The 19,791-nt window shown below is 40.4% G+C and overlaps 1 protein-coding gene across 4 annotated transcripts in view; it reads right to left on the bottom strand.

Moving 5' to 3' along the window:
* Nucleotides 1–19,791, bottom strand: part of ADAMTS16 (ADAM metallopeptidase with thrombospondin type 1 motif 16) — a 175,371-nt gene that overhangs the window by 82,295 nt on the left and 73,285 nt on the right. For all 4 annotated transcript variants that reach the window (XM_002815404.4, XM_054555388.1, XM_054555386.1 and 1 more), the window contains exons 11-14: nucleotides 13,882–13,977; nucleotides 4,862–5,010; nucleotides 1,966–2,138; nucleotides 23–153 (exon numbers count right to left, since the gene is read on the bottom strand). In XM_002815404.4, coding sequence (XP_002815450.2) covers nucleotides 23–153; nucleotides 1,966–2,138; nucleotides 4,862–5,010; nucleotides 13,882–13,977 — 549 coding nt within the window. The remainder of the gene's footprint in view (nucleotides 1–22; nucleotides 154–1,965; nucleotides 2,139–4,861; nucleotides 5,011–13,881; nucleotides 13,978–19,791) is intronic.

Below are 19,791 nucleotides of genomic sequence, written 5' to 3'. Positions count from 1 at the left end.
ATGAATGAAGGATCATGATTACCTCACATATCCCATCTATACAAACATTACGGCTATCCTCCGAGCATGGAGTCCCATCTTTGACTTTATTTGACAAAGAAAAGAAGAAATCAAATCCTTCTGCGATACAGTAGAGTTTGCATAAGTCCTGATCTTAAAAAGAAATACACACACAAACACAAATAAGAAAAATACTTAAGCTCTGATCATTTTTGCTCTGAATTTTAGATAGACTTTCTTTCTTCCCCCATAAAATAACTCCCACACAATAATACATTACAATGGCATTTTTAATGGTTGCCTCAGTATCTTTTGTTTTGTTTCTTTAAATTTATTTATTGCTTCACTATTAAATTTTACTCTACAGTGTCCTTTAAGACCTTTGATTTTTATACAGTGTTTGGCACATAGTAGGCATTCAATACATATTTGTTGGCTACAACATTAATGCTTTACTATTTCACTAGTATCATTAACCACTATCTTATAGAAATGAAAATATCACTACCATTTTGTAGCAATACACAAAATTCTTACAGATAAAATGTAATAAAAGAATCAAAAACATCACTGAATTTCTTAATGCATTTGGTAAAATACATAAAAATTAAACTAATAAAAGGAATAACTTAGATGAAATCTCTTGAGAACAATGTTTTCTACAAATATAACAAATTGTTTTAAAATATTGGTACCTAGAGAAATAGGAAGTTTACTTCTTTCCTAAATAATCCATTTCAAGGTTTTTTGGTTTAGATTTAATATGAACTTTTTTGAAACCATTTTGCCCCTTTTGTTCTCTTCTTGGTAAAAAAAAAAAAAGGGGGACAATTGATGAAAATTTTGTCTGTCTTAGAAATTTTTATAGGTCTGAGACTCATCTACAGATATTTTCCCTATCATTCAAGATAAGAGGCCCAACTGAATAATTCTAAGAATCAAATTTAGTGTGTGCTTCCATGATTAATGAGCTTATTCACTGAAGACTGGCAGTCAGGAGGAACACACACACATTTTTGAACCATGGTTTCAAAGTTCATTCTACCTTTCTCTCCTCCCTAGGGGCCTGTATCACACTGGCTTCATTTGTACAGATTTAGGAGTAAAGGGACAACCAAACATGCTACGGGGAAATTGCTTGTAATTTTCTTTCAGAATTTTCTAACTGCATGAACCTGACACTGTGAAAACACTGTATACACTGAAATGATGAACGTGAATGTCAGATGGGACAACCCACTTGTGTATGTCCAAAGGGCTTCTGTCATTTTTCTGGGCAATGTTCCCAGTTTCAAGCAATGAGATGATTAGATTTTCTTCGAATTTCCCCTTAATTATGCCACTTGATATACTGACCTTAAGTTATTTTAATCATGAAAACAACACTTATTTCTTTCCCACTGGGGGGTAAAGTCTTATAGATGCCACAAATAAACTTCTTGGTTTATAGTTATAGATCAAGACTTTCTGAACATAGTATGCTTCAAAATTATTCTATTTTCTAAAATATACTGAAATTTCTTTTTCATTCTTTGACAATTACAAGCAGTCAATGGATAACTTGCTTGTAGCAACAACTACTGTAATTCTTAATTCATCAACTACTGTTAATTCTTAATTCCAAAACATTCAATTTCCATTCCATTTCCATGGAAATTTCAATTCAATTTCCATGCAGGATCTACTTTGTATTTTTTATCACTTCTTTGATGAGTTTCATTGTATTATGCACACGCTTTCTATCTGGTGCGTTGATTTCTGACCTCACAGCTGGTCAAGTTTAGATAAGAGGTCGTGACAGTGGGGCTGGCAAAATAAAACTAACCTCCAGAAGAGAATATGCGACCCTCACCTCTCAGAGTGACGTCTGGTTTATTTGTGCACCACACTCTCAATCATGTACTTCTTTAAAAAGTAAAGGTAGTAAAGCATGAGGCTATTACCCGAAAGCAGTTTGAGATTTACCTTCTACTTGAGTGTAAGGCTTCCACTTGTAGTGCTGCCCTCTGAATCGTCTGCTGTTGTGCTCGGCGCACTGAGCGGCGCGGAAGTCAACACTGTCCCGGGGACATTTCTGACTGTTGCAGAGCTTCAGAGTGCGAGTGGAGCCCTCACAAAACTTCCCTCCATGCGATGGCCTGGAATGTGTATTTTGAAGTTAGAATTTTCATATTTTAGTAGCTATTAAATTCTTTAAAATTAGGCTTACTGGAGAGATGAAGCTAAGAGTGTTAGAGTGGGTACTCAAGAAAAGTGGATTTTTTTTTTTTTTTGAGACAGAGTCTCACTCTATCGCCCAGGCTGGAGTGCAGTGGTGCGATCTTGGCTCACTGCAACTTCCACCTCCTGGGTTCAAGTGATTTTCTTGCCTCAGACTCCCGAGTAGCTAGGACTACAGGCACTTGCCACCATGCCCAGCTAATTTTTGTAATTTTTAAAATTAGGCTTATTGGAGAGAGAAGCTAAGAGTGTTAGAGTGGGTAATTAGGAAAAAAGTGGATATCTTTTTTTTTTTTTGAGGTGGAGTCTCGCTCTGTCACCCAAGCTGGAGTGCAGTGGTGTGATCTTGGCTCACTGCAACTGCTGTCTCCCGGGTTCAAGTGATTCTCCTGCCTCAGCCTCCCGAGTAGCTGGGACTACAGGCACATGCCACCATACCCAGCTAATTTTTGTATTTTTAGTAGAGACGAGGTTTCACCATGTTGGCCAGGATGGTCTCAATCTCTTGACCCCGTGGTCCTCCCACCTCAGCCTCCCAAAGTGCTGGGATTACAGGCGGGAGCCACCGCGCCCAGCTGGAAAAGTGGATTTCTAAGTGGTCTAGAACACATTCTTGCACACAAATGGTGAGGTTGTGCTCCCTTTTCTATTGAGTGAATCCTTTACAAGAGCGGCAGGGCAGGCTTGCTTGTCCTTGTCCCTCTCTGGGCCTAGCACCTCTGCAGGGGTGAGGCATGGTGGGCAGGGCTGTCCTCACCTTGCACAGGGAGGGGTTGATTGAGGAGGACCACACTTTCCCAGGATAGCTCATTTGAGAGAATGTAGAACTCAGAGGGAAGTTCAATGACTTTGCCTTCCAGACCAAAATTTCTTTCCACCACCAGTCTTCTGGTGACAAGGCCAGGACCCAAAGACCAAGACTAAAGAACCAGTCACCTTTGCTGGTTGGCACTGACAGCTCACCCCAGAGGATTTGCATGTACACACTTGTAAGTGCAGGCAGCCCAAGGGGTACAGCGGGGGGTGGGGGGTGAGGGGAGCTCATGCTTTAAAGTTGGGACTAAAACAACAAGCCAAGTGACACAACTTAAACAAGCTTACGGGCAAAGGGAGATGTAAAAAACACCAGTCAGAATGGCTACTATTAAAATGTTAAAAGATAACAGGTGCTGGCAAGGTTGTGGAGAAAAAGGAACACTTATATACTTTGGTAGGAGTGTAAATTAGTTCAAACATTGTGGAAGACAATGTGGCAATTACTCAAAAACCTACAGAAAGAAATATCATTTGACCCAGCAATCCCATTACTGAGTATATATCCAAAGGAATATAAATCATTCTACCACAAAGACACATGCACATGAATGTTCATTGCAGCACCATTCAAATAGCAAAGGCACGGAGTCAACCTAAATGCCCATCAATGTTAGACCAGATAATGAAAATGTGGTACATACACACCATGGAATACCATGCAGCCATAAAAAAGGAAGAGATCATGTTGTTTGCAGGAACATGGATGGAGCCTGGAGATCTTTATCCTTAATAAGCTAATGCAGGGACAGAAAACCAAATACCGCATGTTCTCACTTATAAGTGAGAGCTGAATGATGAGAACACATGGACATATAAAGGGGAACAACACACACTGTGGCCTGTTGGAAGGTGGACGGTGGGAGGAAGGAGAGGACTACAAAAAATAACTAATGAATACTAGGTTTAATACCTGGGTGATGAAATAATCTGCACAACACATACCCGTGACACAAGTTTGCTTATGTAACAAACCTATACTCTACCCCTGAACTTAAAATAAAAGTTAAATTTAAAAGATTAAAAATTAAAGCCTCTTCACTTCCACACATTGGTGATGCTTCTCACATTCATTCTTACTTCTTACAGAAGCTGGCAGTTAAACCTCCTGTTGTGAAGGTAAATATATTTGATGGAAAACCCCAAATTTGCTTTTTTCCACATAAAACCATTGTTCTTATTGATCTTATTCATTTGTATGCTATATACTTTTCTTATGATTTATTTATTTGTTTTAAGCCGATCCCTGATATGTCAAGTAAATGTGGTTAGAATTCAATTCCTGAATATCACTGTTGGTGCTGTTATTTTTTGCTGCGGTCAGGTAGTTACAAGCATCTTAAGTTATAGCACAGAGAGGTAATTAAGAAATGCTTGAGTGAAATACCTTTCCTATTCAGTGCTTCTTACAATCATATGCACAGCACAGGCTTGCTATTAAGAGCTGAGGCCGGGCGCGATGGCTCATACCTGTAATCCCAGCACTTTGGGAGGTCACGGTGGGTGGACTGCCTGAGGTCAGGAGTTCGAGACCAGCCTGACCAACATGGTAAAACCGTGTCTCTACTACAAATACAAAAATTAGCAGGGCGTGGTGGTGGCAGCTATAGTCCCAGCTACTTAGGAGGCTGAGGCAGGAGAATAGCTTGAACCTGGGAGGCGGAGGTTGCAGTGAGCCAAGATCACACCACTGCACTCCAGCCTGGGTGACAGAGCGAGACTCCATCTCAAAAAAAAAAAAAAAGAGCTGAGACACAGGCATTCTGCTTGGAGGGTTCATGGCATGGAAATCAGTTGTTTATGAGGAAGGAGGTCAAGGCATACTTACTTGGGGTTGGTGCAGAGGCGACTCCTATGAGACACTCCCCCTCCGCAGGTCCTGGAGCATGGGGACCAGGAAGACCAGTCCGACCAGTGGCCATGCGTGGGCTTGGGGCCTTCATCACCATATTTCACACACTGTCCTCCCCGGCACCACTAAAATTTTCAACATAAATGAGTTGACTTGACTCAGACAGATAGGTAGACGGGTTCATCTCATCACTGCTATAAGGCTGAGTAGTGGGGAATTTTATAAACTATGCAGACATTAGCCTCCCTACACTCAAGTAGCACCTAATATAAATACAGTACATTCAATGTTGCTTTTTTTTTCCTTTCCCAACCTAACATCCTCCTATAAATTCACATACGGGGAAGATGAATAGAAAATCATTTTCAAATGTCTGATCTCCTGGAAACTTAACACATTTAATGAAGGAGTGTTATCTGAATACTCAGTCTGGCTGTTCAACTCCCAAGCTGGTGAACTCTGACCTGTCCTGAAAACAAGGTGCTTTTCACATCTCATGTTCAGAACAGAGAGAATCGCAGGTAGGAAAGCACAGCTGGAGGCTCCGCATGGCTCAACACCTTGTCATTTCAGGCCCACACTCTGTGCTTTCACCCCAAAGCACCTGGGCTTGGAGCCTTGGGGTGATTAACCGATGCCATGTTAGAGGTCACATAGCTTCCGGGGCGATGAAGCAATCCATGTGGAATTTCATCTGTCCACGAAGGCTGGAGATGCTATCTCTTCCCCTTTCTCCAGAGAAGTGCTCATTCATTTTAATTCATGCTAAATTCCACGTGGCAAATTAACTGCACCACACATCAGTGCTATGCACTATTTAACACCGTGTCCAACAGCGGTGGTTTCCTGGGTGGTTTGGTGTGAACTTCTAAGATTTTAAAGGTCCAGACTGTCTGTTGCCAGGAAGAAGGAAGATGTTTGTCTCTTGTCCTGGCCCCAGTGGAGTGAGAAGAGCTTGGTCTGTGGGCTGGGGAGACCTGAAGTCAAGTCCGTTTTTATCTCCAAGATTAGAGCCACTAGATTTGTACCGACAGAAAAAAAAAAGGCTACTTTCATAGGAGGAAAGTAATACTTCTCTTATTAGTTGATGTATTAGGGTAACACATATCAAAACACTGATATTTGACCAGTGTTGGCACATACTATGGCAGTTCAAATGGCTCCATTTAATGCTATTTAAGTAAGAACAATTCAATTTAAAAACAAGAAATTCTGAAGAGTAAAGCCTCATCCATTCAATTCTTCATTTCTTTTCTTTAAGCAAAACAACATCATCTCTTCCATCCCTGCCTGCCCTCCCACCAGGTGTAGAACAAAGTCCACTGTCTCAGGCTCAAGGAGAAGCCCATTGCCCGGAATAGGCTCCTGCTCTTGGACAGCCTCCTACAGGTGTGGGGACAGGAGTGAGGTTGCAGTGGTTGTCAGAGAGGAAGGAGATGCAGGTGTGTGCTAGTTGTCATTTTTCCCCCCTTTTTAAAAACCATCTGGTCATAGCTTTCTAATGCAGGAGACACGAAACATAAAACAGAATTTCAACAGGTTGAATAACTCTGAAAATATTTCTGGGAAAATCTGTCTTGGTTTGAAGATGAAGAACAGGATTCGAAGCCCCAGAATGAGGTCGGGTTAGTGGAAGACAGGAGCGCTGTCTCGAAAGCAACGATGTTTATCAAAGAAGCACTGTTTTTACCAGGAATCTGTGAGCAAACTCAATGTGCATCGTAACATCGTTGTTGATTTGCTGTTGTTACCTGGCAAAGTTCATAGACTCAGAAAGGGGTACTGACATGGTAATAGCTTTCACTGTTTTGTTTTTGTAAAAAGCTTATTTTTTAATGAAAGATTTGAAGATACACACAAGTAGAGGAAATAGTACAGGAGCCCTTGAAACCTGCAGTCCTGCCTCAACATTTAATAACTCACGTCCAGTCTCATTTCACCTAAATGCTTGTCCACTTTCTCTCTCCCAACACTGACTCCCAGACTTGAAATCATTTCTTCAAAGCTCTTTCACTAAGGGTTCTCCAAATTAAGAACTTTAAAAAACATAACCACAACACCATTATATCTCTGCGGTGCCATTGAACATGTCCCCTGGGTTCTCTAGATGTGCTGCAATCAGGCAATTGGATCTAAGGCATTGGTTAGGTTCAGAGTTGGATTTTTGGCAAGATTGCACCATTGATGGCTTTATGTATATGCACACAGAATGCCTGGTGAGGCCCGGAGCATTGGTGTTAGGATGCTTCGGTGTTCAGGGAATACAGGCTGACTTGCAGAGGTCCCCATCAGCTTCCCACCTAATACTTTTAGCAGCCATTAACAATCATTTCCCAGATCCTTTACATCTTTGAGTGTTGCAAGACTAATGATATTCTTTTTTCTTTTTCATGATTGGCTGGATTACTTCTTTTAAGAAAAAACAACCTTCATCAAATATCTCAGTACCCTGAGTTTGAGATCGTACAGGAAAACCATAATGCTTTTCTCTAAATGATAAAGAAAAATATGCTAATGTCATATGTTTCTTTTGGAAATGTTGCTTGAATTTCCTCTTGACAGGAGACAGGAATCTTTGGCAGGCTTCTAGCTTTCTGACTCAGCAAGGTATCCCAGGCTCATCTTGTACATTCCTTGTGTTGGGAACGGGTGCTTGGTGTTAAAAAAGTCAACACTGAGACAAAGGATCTCTCAGCAAGGCTAGTTTACTTTCTGCAGAAAGGGTATACCCGCCAGCAGTTTTGCCACCAGAGTACACTGAACAAAGGATACAAGGTCATTTACAACCTGGCACATCCACCCTACTGCAGTGTCTGGTTTCCACTGACTGGAACGGAACCTAACATTCTCTATTTGTCCCAATTGGTTAGCAACTTAGAACTTCTTAAAAGAGGCAAAGGCAGAGGAGAACAAAGGAAGGAGGAAGTAACTTGTGAAATGCTGAGAAAGGTAAAAACACCTTCAAATAAGGAAGAGGAACAAGCTATGACCTAATGCTTGCTTGGACCAGTATAAGCATGCCAGGGCAAATATTTAGGCTAAAATGTGGGAGCTAAGAACACAAAGTACATTGATTTCTTTATTACGGCTAGCAGATATCTAAGAATGTTAGCACAGGTCTTGAATAAATTTTGCTTCTAAGGGAAGTTACTATTTATTCCTAATTAGATGGGGAGAAAAGTCTCTTTGAAGAGGAACCTCTACTACACTTTTTACACTTGTTATAGGCCTGGAATCATCCATTTATACAAGAAGTTCCGGCTCCTTTTATTGAGAAAGCTAGATTAAGAGGCTACAGCCTCTTAATCTGTTTGAAGGGTGGTCATTGTTACTGAGTTGGTAAATAGAGCTTTTGTGTGAGTGTATCTTTAAAAATTTTAATTTTAAAGAAAAAAATACTTCATTAGTTCTTAGAAATGTATTAATTTTAAATTTAGGACTATAAATGTTACTTAGCTTCTTTGATTTTATATATGTACCTCTTTTATATATTAAAAATCTTGGTTCTTAACAACGTAAGCACATTTAGTATTTCCTTTATCCTAGCAAAATAAATCCATCAATAATAACGTGATTACTGAAAACAGTTTAAAATTATTTGTAGCACTTTTTTTCTCCACTGAATTTATCCCACTTGGAATGTACAGTCTAATACTGGAGTTTAAGGTCTCTTGAAATAATTCTTCTCTTAGGATTCTGGTTAAGCCAACAACTTGATACATGCAAAATGTTTCATTCTGCCTTTGATGTTTAGGGATTATTTAATAGCATTTTAAGTTATCTAAAATATTTACAAGCTTTTTCAGCATTTAGGGTTTATCCTTTTTAATGTAAGCAAATAGCTATTGATTAGTATTTCCTTTTCTTTGATAAATGACACCATATTACACAGAATTTTTTCCATCCTACGTTTCCACTTAGCAATATGCTCTGTTCATCATTCCACAGAAGTATATAGACATGTCCCTCGTCGCATTTTTACAGATACATAATATTCCATGGGGTGTTTATCCAACCAGTCCTCTATTGATGGACATTTGCATTATTTCCAGTTTTTTGCTGTGATAATGACTGTTGCAATTCCTTGTATTAGGCTGATGCAAAAGTAATTGCAGCTTTTGCAATCAAAAGTAATGGCAAAGGAAGCAGCAAAAGATGCATTTATTAAGATGGTGCAAAAGTAACTTCGGTTTTTACATCTTTTGCTATTTCTGTTAGAGTATCCTTAAATGATTTTCCTACTTTTAAAAAGTATTAAAACAAAAACATTTTGAGAATCTGATGAGAAAGCACTGTATCTTCTGCTAAGGAGGTTGGGGGAAATATAGGTGCATGTAGACACACACACACACACACACACACACACACACAATATTAGATCTAATTTTAGGCAGATAACAGACCAGTGCAGCCATCAGGTCAAGATTAAGAATGCTGTGTTAAATATACACATAGATTTCCACTGAAATACCAATTAGGTTTCTTAGGACTGGCTTTATCACAGTTTTGTATTTTATTGACAGATACTGTGACTTATGAAAAAAGCTTTATCTTAGAGAGTAAGATGCCACAACAAAGTGCCTCTGCCTGTGGCGATTACTGTTCACAAAATAAGCACATCACACCTAAACGCAGTAGATGCAGGGGAGCAGTGTATTAAAGCAGAAAAAAAACACTGAGTCATCAAACGGGCATCATAGATCAGCTCTGCGAGCTCCGTGACCTGGGGAAGGCACCCATGTGCTCTGAGCCTGGTGTGCTCTTCTGAAATTGGGGATGATAGAAACTACCAGAATGAGTTCAGAGGGAGGGTTCAATGTAAGATCTAGGCCAAGTGCCTAGCACTGGACCTGATAGAATCGCACAGTGACAGCTGGTTTGATTTCACAAGAGGGGTCCCCAGTGACCGAAGAGCTAGAATCCATCAGGCATGCATCTCAGCTGTGGTCCCCGTCCCTTGCCCTGGATTTCTCCTGGGGTGACCACAGAGGAACCCAGGGTCCCTTTCCCAGAAGAGCTCTGGAATGTCCAATGGGGACTGCACTAGGCTCACCTGTAGGGCTGTTTTGAGGATGAAATGTACACAACGTACTAAGCTTAGAATTTGGCATTAAAAATGAAATAAATATCAGTCTATGTTACCACCTTATGCAACCACTGTGGAGCCTCAGCAGCATCCTCAGTAGTAGAGAGAGGAGATGGGGTCCCATCAAGAAGAACAACATTGGGATACTGACCACTGGACACACACACATCTACACTGATAAACCTCAGGGGCACATGCAAACCAATGACACACAGACACACGACTAATATCAAAAGAGACTGTTTACGTGAGACTTGGATGTCTTATATGGTTTGGCTGTGTCCCTACCCAAATTCCATCTTGAATTGTAGCTCCCACAACTCCCATGTGTCATGGGAGGGACCTGGTAGGAGGTAATTGAATCATGGGGGCGGGTCTTTCCCATGCTGTTCTTGTGATAGTGAATAAGTCTCATGAGATCTGATAGTTTTACACATGAGAGTTCCCCTACACAAACTCCCTCTTGCCTGCTGCCATGTAAGATATGACTTTGCTTCTCTTTTGCCTTCCACCATGATTGTGAGGCCTCCCCAGTCATGTAGAACTGTGAGTCCGTAAACCTCTTTCCTTTATAAATTATCCAGCCTCAGGTATGTCTTTGTTAGCAGCTTGAGAAAATACAACTTATGAAAGGAAAATAAAATCTTGGAACTTCACACTCACTATACCAAAAGGAAAAGTTAAGCTTGAGAACTGAGTTGTGCAAAAACCACCTCCCATTTTGATTCTAAATAGAGAGATGCGAAGATGGAAGGCCACGTGTCTCCATGGGTGGCCTCCCTCACAAATTACTCACAAGGAAATTCTTTGTGGGCCCCCAAATCTTTACCCTAAAACAGAGCTCTGTTGAATTTCACCATGACCATGTGAATTGATGAATTAATTTCACCATGACCACGTGAATTAATTATCTTCACAGATACAGGCCAAAGACAAGACTAAAAGTCATCTCTCCACCCACCCCAGACAAATGCATATTTGCCTGCTTCCTCTACTCTATGTTTTCTTTATCCTCACAAATCCTCAATCCTCCACTCACATGTAAAATGTGGATTCAGTGAGTGTTGACTGAAGCTTCCAAAGAATGTAACCGCTGGCCTCATTTGTCTACTCTCCCCTCTTTTCTTTCTTTCCTGCTTCCCTTGCTCCTCTTTCTTTCTTTTTTTTTTTTTTTTTTTTTTTGAGACCAAGTCTCCTTCTGTCACCCAGGCTGGATTGCAGTGGCATGATCTCAGCTCACTGCAACCTCCATCTCCGGGTTCAAGTGATTCTCCTGCCGCAGCCTCCCGAGTAGCTGGGACTACAGGCATGTGCCACAATGCCCAGCTAAGTTTTATATCTTTAGTAGAGACAGGGTTTCACCGTGTTGGCCAGGATGGTCTCAATCTCTTGACCTCGTGATCTGCCCGCCTCAGCTTTTCAAAGTGCTGAGATTACAGGTGTGAGCCACTGCGCCCGGCCTCTTTCCTCTTTACATACTAAAGTCATTAAGGTCCTCTTTGGAAAGAGCAGGGATCACAGGTCCTCCTGTGATTTTTGTCCCGTCCCCTCCCAGAGCACATCCTCAACTTTGGAAAAGTAAACCTCTACATTCATTGAGATTTGCCTCAGTTATTTGCTTTGGCTTACAGAGTCCCACATTGGCCACAGAACAGCCAAGTGACCCTGGACAGAACTTTATTGCTTTGGACCATGGTTCAGCTGTGTAATTTTTAGGAACCTACTCTATCTCAACATAGCCTTTTTTTTCTTTTCTTGGTACAAAGGAAAAAGCTATATTTGAAATACAAGGGAAAACAATGTCAAATACCAATGGAAATCAATTTAGTGGTGCTTTTGAGATAAATAAAATGTAACCAGAACATACAGGTTATTGTGAAAAAGCATTACAACTACATTACTCAGGAAAAAGTAGTACCTGACCACAAAGAAAGCAGGATGCCTGGAGGACCACCTCATGTTTCATGCAGGCAATAGCTCAAAGGCAACATCAGAAAGGCTGTTGGTCTTTTAAGAAATAGGCATAATTTTGCAAATGATCACCTGAATAATCCATTTTAATCAATGACAGCAGAAAAGTCATGATTATCTGCAGCTTAACACTCAAGTAAATTACCTGATGTCCTTTGACAATTAGAATTTCCACGCCATGTCTCATTATACTCATTTTCTTTCAAGAAACTGAAAGCAGTTGGCCGGATGCGGTGGCTCATGCCTGTAATCCCAGCACTTTGGGAGGCCAAGGCAGGTGGATCACGAGGTCAAGGGGTTCAAGATCAGCCTGACCAACATGGTGAAACCCCATCTCTGCTAAAAATACAAAAATTAGCTGGGCGTGGTGGCAGGCGCCTGTAATCCCAGCTACTTAGGAGGCTGAGGCAGGAGAACTGCTTGAACCCGGGAGGCAGAGGTTGCAGTGAGCCGAGATCACACCACTGCACTCCAGCATGGGTGACAGAGCAAGACTCTGTCTCCAAAAAAAAAAAAAGAAAAGAAACTGAAAGCATTGCTATTACATTACATTACATATTATGGATTAAATCAACTGGATCACTGGATCACTAGCAGAATTCAAAGAATTAGAAGAATTCAATGATCAATCTCATGCCCTTCGAGGAACTGAAAAAAAAAGCATATTAGCAATGTTTCCAGAATGAATGGTGGCTGGGGGCTATTCTCAATAAGTTTATCTTATTTCTGTTCATTTCTTCAGTTGGCACTGCAATAATTTAACCTGAAAACATGTGTTAGCATTGTTGTTAACATTTTAAAACCTTTCTGTCTATAGTCACATTCGAATATGTGTAAGATGTGATATATTTTCTTTGGTATTTAAACATAATAGAACAATGATATTTAGGCATGTTCAAATACCATACTAGATCAATGCCTAAATATCATTTCATATTCACTAATGCCACTAAAAAACTCAGATACATAAAAAGCAAAAATAGTTATAGTGATAATTTGGGTCCAGGATCTTTCTATCTTTATTAATAGTCTTTTATATTTAAAAATGCAATTATAAGTTAAATCAAAAGAATTAAAATATTATTATGGAGTATTATAATCTTTTTAAGTTTTAATAATGAAATTGTCATTCTTTACCATTTAGTAATAAACTTGTTATCTTGTATATTTCTTTTTTTTCCGACTTTTATTTTAGGTTCAGGGGTACATGTGCAGATTTGTTACATGGGCAGATTACGTGTCACTAAAGTTTGGCGCTCGAATAACCTCATCACCCATGCAGCAAGCACAATATGGGATAGTTTTTCAACCCTTGCCCCCTCCCACCATCCCCCATCAAGTAGTCCCTGGGGTCTATGGTTCCCATCTTTGTGTCCATGTATACTCAGTGTTTAGCTCCTGCTTATAAGTAATAACATGCAGTATTTGGTTTTCTGTTCTGCATTAGTTTGCCTAGGATAATGAATGGCCTCCAACTGCGTCCACATTGCTGCAACATCTTGTATACTTCTTCTTTTCTCTACCATAGCTCTCTCTCTTCTCACCGAGGCAACCATAGGTGAAAATGATGTGCTCCAGGGTCTTCAAACCGATGTTCTGTGGCTTTCACAGCACTGTTTAATGTTGGTCCTTTCCATGATAAATGGTGGTCAATGGCTTAATGTTTCCCCTCAATAGATTGAATCTGTCATCACCTATTGTCTGATTTCTATGTCTATGAATTCCAGGTAGCTCATCAATTTTATTTTCACAAAAGTAAGAAAAGGATTCCTCTTCACATTATCAATATAAAATAAACACAGTGTTTGACAGGATCATGGGTATGCATATGTATGTGAGAAGTACGTGTTTTAAAAATACCTATGCAAGAGGAGCAAAGATGCATGGGTTGAAAGACTAGCATGTGAATACAGTGCTGTACCTACAGTTAGCTTCTTACCATGTCAGGCCCACAAATAGTGCCTTCCGCTGCTGGCATAAATTTAGTCTCACATTTCCTTCCAACACGATGGCACCACAGGGCTTTACAGATGTCCTAAAGAAATTTTGTAAAAGGTCATTAGGATTACATCATATTGTCAACTCATGCATAATAAAAATATCACTGAGAGATTCAAGGTGAAAACAACAGATATAATTTACAAGCAAATGCCTACTTAGCAATATGATAGCATATAATAGAGCAAAAGGAGACTCATGTTCTAGACTTGGTTCAAATTAATTCCATCTCTTATACTTTATTTGTTTTATTTATATATTATCTATTTAACAAAATTATATTTTCTAAATTAAAATGTAAAACACGCTTAATTCAGACATTGCAGAAAACTATAAAAAGTTAAAATAAAAAAACTAAACTTAATATTTCATAGTGTATCCTTCTCAACCCCACCTTCCTGAATCTGTCCAAGTCTGAATTCTTATTTTTAAATTAAGGATGTTTAGGATGCTTGTTCACTTGTCCGTCCATCCATCCATCCATCCATCCATCCATCCATCCATCCATCCATCCATTTAACCATGCATCCACCATCCCCAAATCTGTGATTAAAGTTTAAAATATGTGAGGCATCTTGCCAGGCAAGAGGTTCCATTGTGAATATGACCCTCTTTGCCTCTTGGTCTTCATAGGGTAGAGAAGGAATTTGCTGTAAATCACCAATTGGCGCATACAGAAAGAGATGCCCCAATGAAAAAGATCTGTAAACTATAAAAGACTCTCCAAGTGCAAGGAATTGTTTTTACTGAGTCCAAAGGAATGTCTCGATGAAGGGCAAACAGTAGGACTTGTGAAATGATGGAACCTTCTGGAATGCTGGTGGTAGACTCAACTGGACATGTTGAAAACATTTCTTAAATTCTCTGCACAAGTGTTCAGAACATTTAAACAAGTGCTGCATTATTCCCCCAAGAAATTAAATGGATGCATCTACTGGGTGATTCATGTTATGAAGAAAATGCAAGGCCGTGAAGCACATCCACATAGTGCAGCTGGGAAGATGGCATTTTGCTGCATGGTGATCTCACTCCATATTTCAACCATGTTAAAAGAAGGTTTTCTGCATGGTGTGAGTCATCTCACGAAGGGTTTTAACACTAGTTCTTAAATCTCCTGCATGTATTTCATTATATACTTAGAAGTTAAGGTACTAAAGACACAGCTTCATATTTTCCCTGGCTATATCTCCTTCACTAATAAACCAGATTTTGGAGCTTGAAATGTTAACAAGTAAACGTTCAGTGTTTTAATTCAGATATCAATTGCTTTCATATTGCGCTGTTGTTTAAAATCTTGTATGGTTACAATCATTGTGCAATGAAATGTCATGATCTTTCGAGTCCCCCGGGATCCTTGCCATTGTGATAAGTATGTTGTGTTAATGGCCAGGGCTTTGCCTGGCTGAGGTCTTTGTCAGCAGGGAACAAACAGTGATGTTCCTATGGCTGCTCCCATGAAGACTGCTGCGAGCACCTGGGTTTATTCTCTTTCAGACAGGCTTTAATTACGTTCATTACTATATGGTGTCAGGGGCCTCTGTTCTTGGCCAGAACGGTGTTTAGAGACAAAAAATGTAGGCAGAACCCAAGGAACCCATGAATTCAAGGGTCCTGAATGTAATTCTCCAAACAGACAACTGGACAGCTCTATTTGCTTGCAGGAATGACAACTTGATAGAATGCCAGAATAAAAATAAACTCCCTTAAAACCACAGTCTGCACACCGGCTCGGTGTCTGGGTGGCAATATGATAGGTCAGAACGGGAGACTAGGGAGAGAGATTGAGCAGCCCCTGGGTGGCTCACAGAGGCCTCCTGGACCAATGGGGTTTAGAGACCTCCTGCTTCAGGAGGCTGAGCATGCATACTTAAGGAATGAATGAATGAGTGTGAAAGCAGATTCCTTCATACCGAATGAATGAATGAATGATAGTGAAAGCAGAAGCTGTTTGTGTGGTTGGGTGTTCTGGGAGATGGCCACAATGGTCCAGTAGAGTTTGGGATTCCCAGGTAGATAAGCAGATCCAGTGTGAATTTTGCAAGCAGATCTGGGCAGGCAGGACCCCTGAGTCCTCACTGTGCACATGAGGATAACAACATCCAATCATCGACTTGTCCTGGGGGCTAAATGCAGTGGTTATAGGTAATGTGTTCAGCTCACGGCCTGGCACCTAAGGTAAAGGCACTAAGGCACTGCACCTTTCCTTTCTCACTTCAAGGGCTTGAGGAAACAATGGCACAGATCTCCGTCTGCGTTCAGGGCTCTGCCGTGTGGCTGCTGTGATCTTAGGGATCTAGGGTCCTAATTCACAGGGCTGTTTCTAAGACTACTCAAGATAATACGAGGTAAATGGTGTTTTAAAATGTTAAATTATTTTACTATGTTCCTTATCATTATCTGGTACAGTGCTTGCTACTCGTCTTTCAATAAATGCTTTCTGGGCACATTGAACATGTACTCATTTGCTCCTGTGAACACCAGTGACAGAAGACCAGGAAAGCTTTACGTACAATAACATTAGCAAGAATCAGGAAATTGTGATCATAAAATGCCAGAGATGACTTAAGATGACCATGATTCAGACTACCATTCAGAGTAACTTCAGAATATTCTTATGTTTTAGTTTTGGGGAGCATTTTGCAGAATAAATACTGATGAAGATATTGTTAAAGGTATGGGCTTTCAACTTTTTAAAGTATAAAGCCTTCAAATATAGGATGCTGGTGACAGCTCACCACCAAGTCACGTGGCTCTCTAATTCAGTCTGTGAATCGGCTCATGCCATCTGTGTTTTTCAGCCTCATTTTGGGACCTGCTCAATCCCCAACTCCAGTCCTCAAGGCTGGAATAAATCACAAAGTTAGAAGAAACTTGACGACCATATAACCCATGGTATTGTCTTTCAACATTTAAAACATAATTTGGGACCTTGCTATCCTATAGATGTACTTGTCTGCCATTTAATAAACATGACACTCTGACACTCTGTCGCAGACAAATAAAAACTATAGTGTCTTAAAGAGTTGTGATGACAAAATAAAAATATTGTACATTCTCATTCACACGTGGAAGTGAAAAAATGGATTTCGTAGTGGTGGAATGATGGTTATCAGAGGCTGAGAAGTGTAGTGGAGGGGGATGGGAGGAATAAAGAGGAGTTGGTTAATGGGTTCAAAAATACAGTTAGATAAAAGGAATAACACCTAATGTTTAGTAGGGCCATAGGGTGACGACAGTTAACAATAATTTATTGTATATTTCAAAATAACTAGAAGAGTGTGATGTTCTTTACACAAAGAAATGATGAACATTTAAGGTGAAAGATATCCCAGTTTATCTGCTTTGAACATTACACATTGTATGCCTGTATTGATATGGGAGGGGGCAGGGAGGTGCTGAGTAGAGAAGGGAGGGGTCCCTGGAGAGGGCTCCACCCTCAGGCCTGTACCACAGACCTAAGTGAGAACAGACACTCCTGTTTTCATGCCCAAATGTTGCATTTTCCAAGACTACTCTGGCCCGCCATGCCCTCGATCCTGTGCCCATAGAAACCCGAGACCTTAATGGGCACACACAGTGGCTGAACGTGGTCAAGAGAAGCAGAGGAACAGACCAGCAGACACCAGCAGACTGGCAGACCAGTGACGGTGGAAAGATGAATGACGTGGCAGAGGAAGAGAGGAAGAGAGGAGGGATGCTAAGGGGAATTCAGCTGGGGGCAGCCAGAGAAGGGTCTGGCCACTGGGCAGCCTGACTCCAGGGGAAGACCACCTTCCCACTCCATCCTGCTCTTCCAATTCCCCATCCATCTTGCTGAGAGCCACCTCCACTACTCAATAAAACCTCGCACTCATCTTTGAGGCCACAGGGGTGACCTAGTTTTTCCAGTACACTGGGAAAGAGCTTAGGATACAGAAAGCTGTCACACTGGCCCTCTGCCCTTGGAATAAGGCAGAGGGTCTATTGAGCTGGTTAATGCAAGCCATCCACAGATGGAGAAGCTGAAGGAGCGCACCGTAACACACACCCACTTGGGCTTTGGGAGTTGCAGACACCCACTCCTAGAGGCTGCCGTGGGGCCGGAGCCCAAGAGCGCTCGCCACAGTCTCTGTACCTGCCTGTCTGCGTGCTCCCCCTAGGGGTTTGAGCAGAGGGGTGACAGAAGGAGCGAACCACACCCCTGTCGCATGTCCTGCAAGGGGGAAAACGGAACTCTTCTGTTTCAGTATCGATGTATTACAAGCACCCCATAAATATGTGCAACTATTATGTATCCATAAACATTAAATAGAAAAAGTTAAAAAAGGAAAAGTAAACTACAAATGAACAGCCAAAAACTAATTGTTCTGTCCAACTTTATCACTTTGACTTAACTGCTGACTTCATGGTACACAACATACCATGATTTTATTAAAGCATTATTGTCGTAGGTCATTATATCCTTAATGAAACTTCAGAGTCTTCTTGGAACAAAGATCCTATTAAATCACGGTTCTAGAGTCCAGGCAGTTGGAATGTAAGACTTGCTGGGTTTTGGGGTTACTCCCAATTTAACAACAGTACCTAGGATGCTGAGGTGATCAAATTTCAAAGTAATTCTGGCGGCTTATGTTTCAGATTGCAGGGTCAGGCCACCAAAGCAATGCCAATAAAGCATGATAGGTACACGATGAAGACAAAATGTTTTTAATAACAAATACCTAACTTGGGCAGAAAAGAGTCAAAACCTACACAGAGTATTTACTCTTGCTTCATCTTTGTAGCTAAGGTATACTATCTTTAATGAAGCCTCTCTTTTTATTCTAGTCCATAATTTAAGAGTTATGTTCACAAAAGCCAATTTCAGTAATACCAGCTTGGTTAAGGTTTAACGTCACAACATAACACCTGGGTAAAACCAACATTCTCAGATGGCTGGGCTGAAACTGTATTGTGGTGCTTCAATATTGTGAATGGCACACCACCAGATTCACTTCCTCAAATTGTCTGTACTACACTCTTCAACTTGAGTTGGATTACAGACTCAAACCTAATACCTGAAACTAAAAAAATTCTAGAAGATAACATTGGACAAACCCTTCTAGACATTGGCTTAGAAAAGAATTTCATGACCAAGAACCCAAAAGCAAATGCAATAAAAACAAAGATAAATAGCTGGGACCTAATTAAACTAAAGAGCTTTCGCGTGGCAAAAGGAACAGTCAGCAGAGTAAACAGACAATCCACAGAGTGAGAGAAAATCTTAACAATCTATACATCTGACAAAAGACTAATATCCAGAATCTACAATGAACTCAAACAAATCAGTAAGAGAAAAACAAACAATCCCATTAAAAATGGGCTAAGGACATGAATAGACAATTCTCAAAAGAAGATATACAAATGGCCGACAAACATATGAAAAACTGCTCAACATCACTAATGATCAGGGAAATGCAAATCAAAATCACAATGCAATACCACCTTACTCCTGCAAGAATGGCTATAACCAAAAAATCAAAAAACAGCCGATATTGTGTGTGGATGCGGTAAACAGGGAACACTTCTACACTACTGATGGGAATGTAAACCAGTACAGCCACTAAGGAAAAAAGTGTGGAGATTCCTTAAAGAACTAAAAGTAGAACTACCGTTTGATCCAGCAATCCCACTACTGGGTATCTACCCAGAGGAAAATAAGTCATTATTCAAAAAAGATGCTTGCACATACATGTTTACAGCAGCACAACTTACAATTGCAAAATTGTGAAACCAACCCAAATGCCCATCAATCAACAAGTGGACAAAGAAACTGTGATATACATATACATATATACCACGTATATATATATACCACATAAATATATATATA

Source organism: Pongo abelii, chromosome 4 (assembly GCF_028885655.2).
Source record: "Pongo abelii isolate AG06213 chromosome 4, NHGRI_mPonAbe1-v2.0_pri, whole genome shotgun sequence".
NCBI lineage: Eukaryota > Metazoa > Chordata > Mammalia > Primates > Hominidae > Pongo > Pongo abelii.
This window is presented reverse-complemented; position numbering and strand designations above follow the sequence as displayed.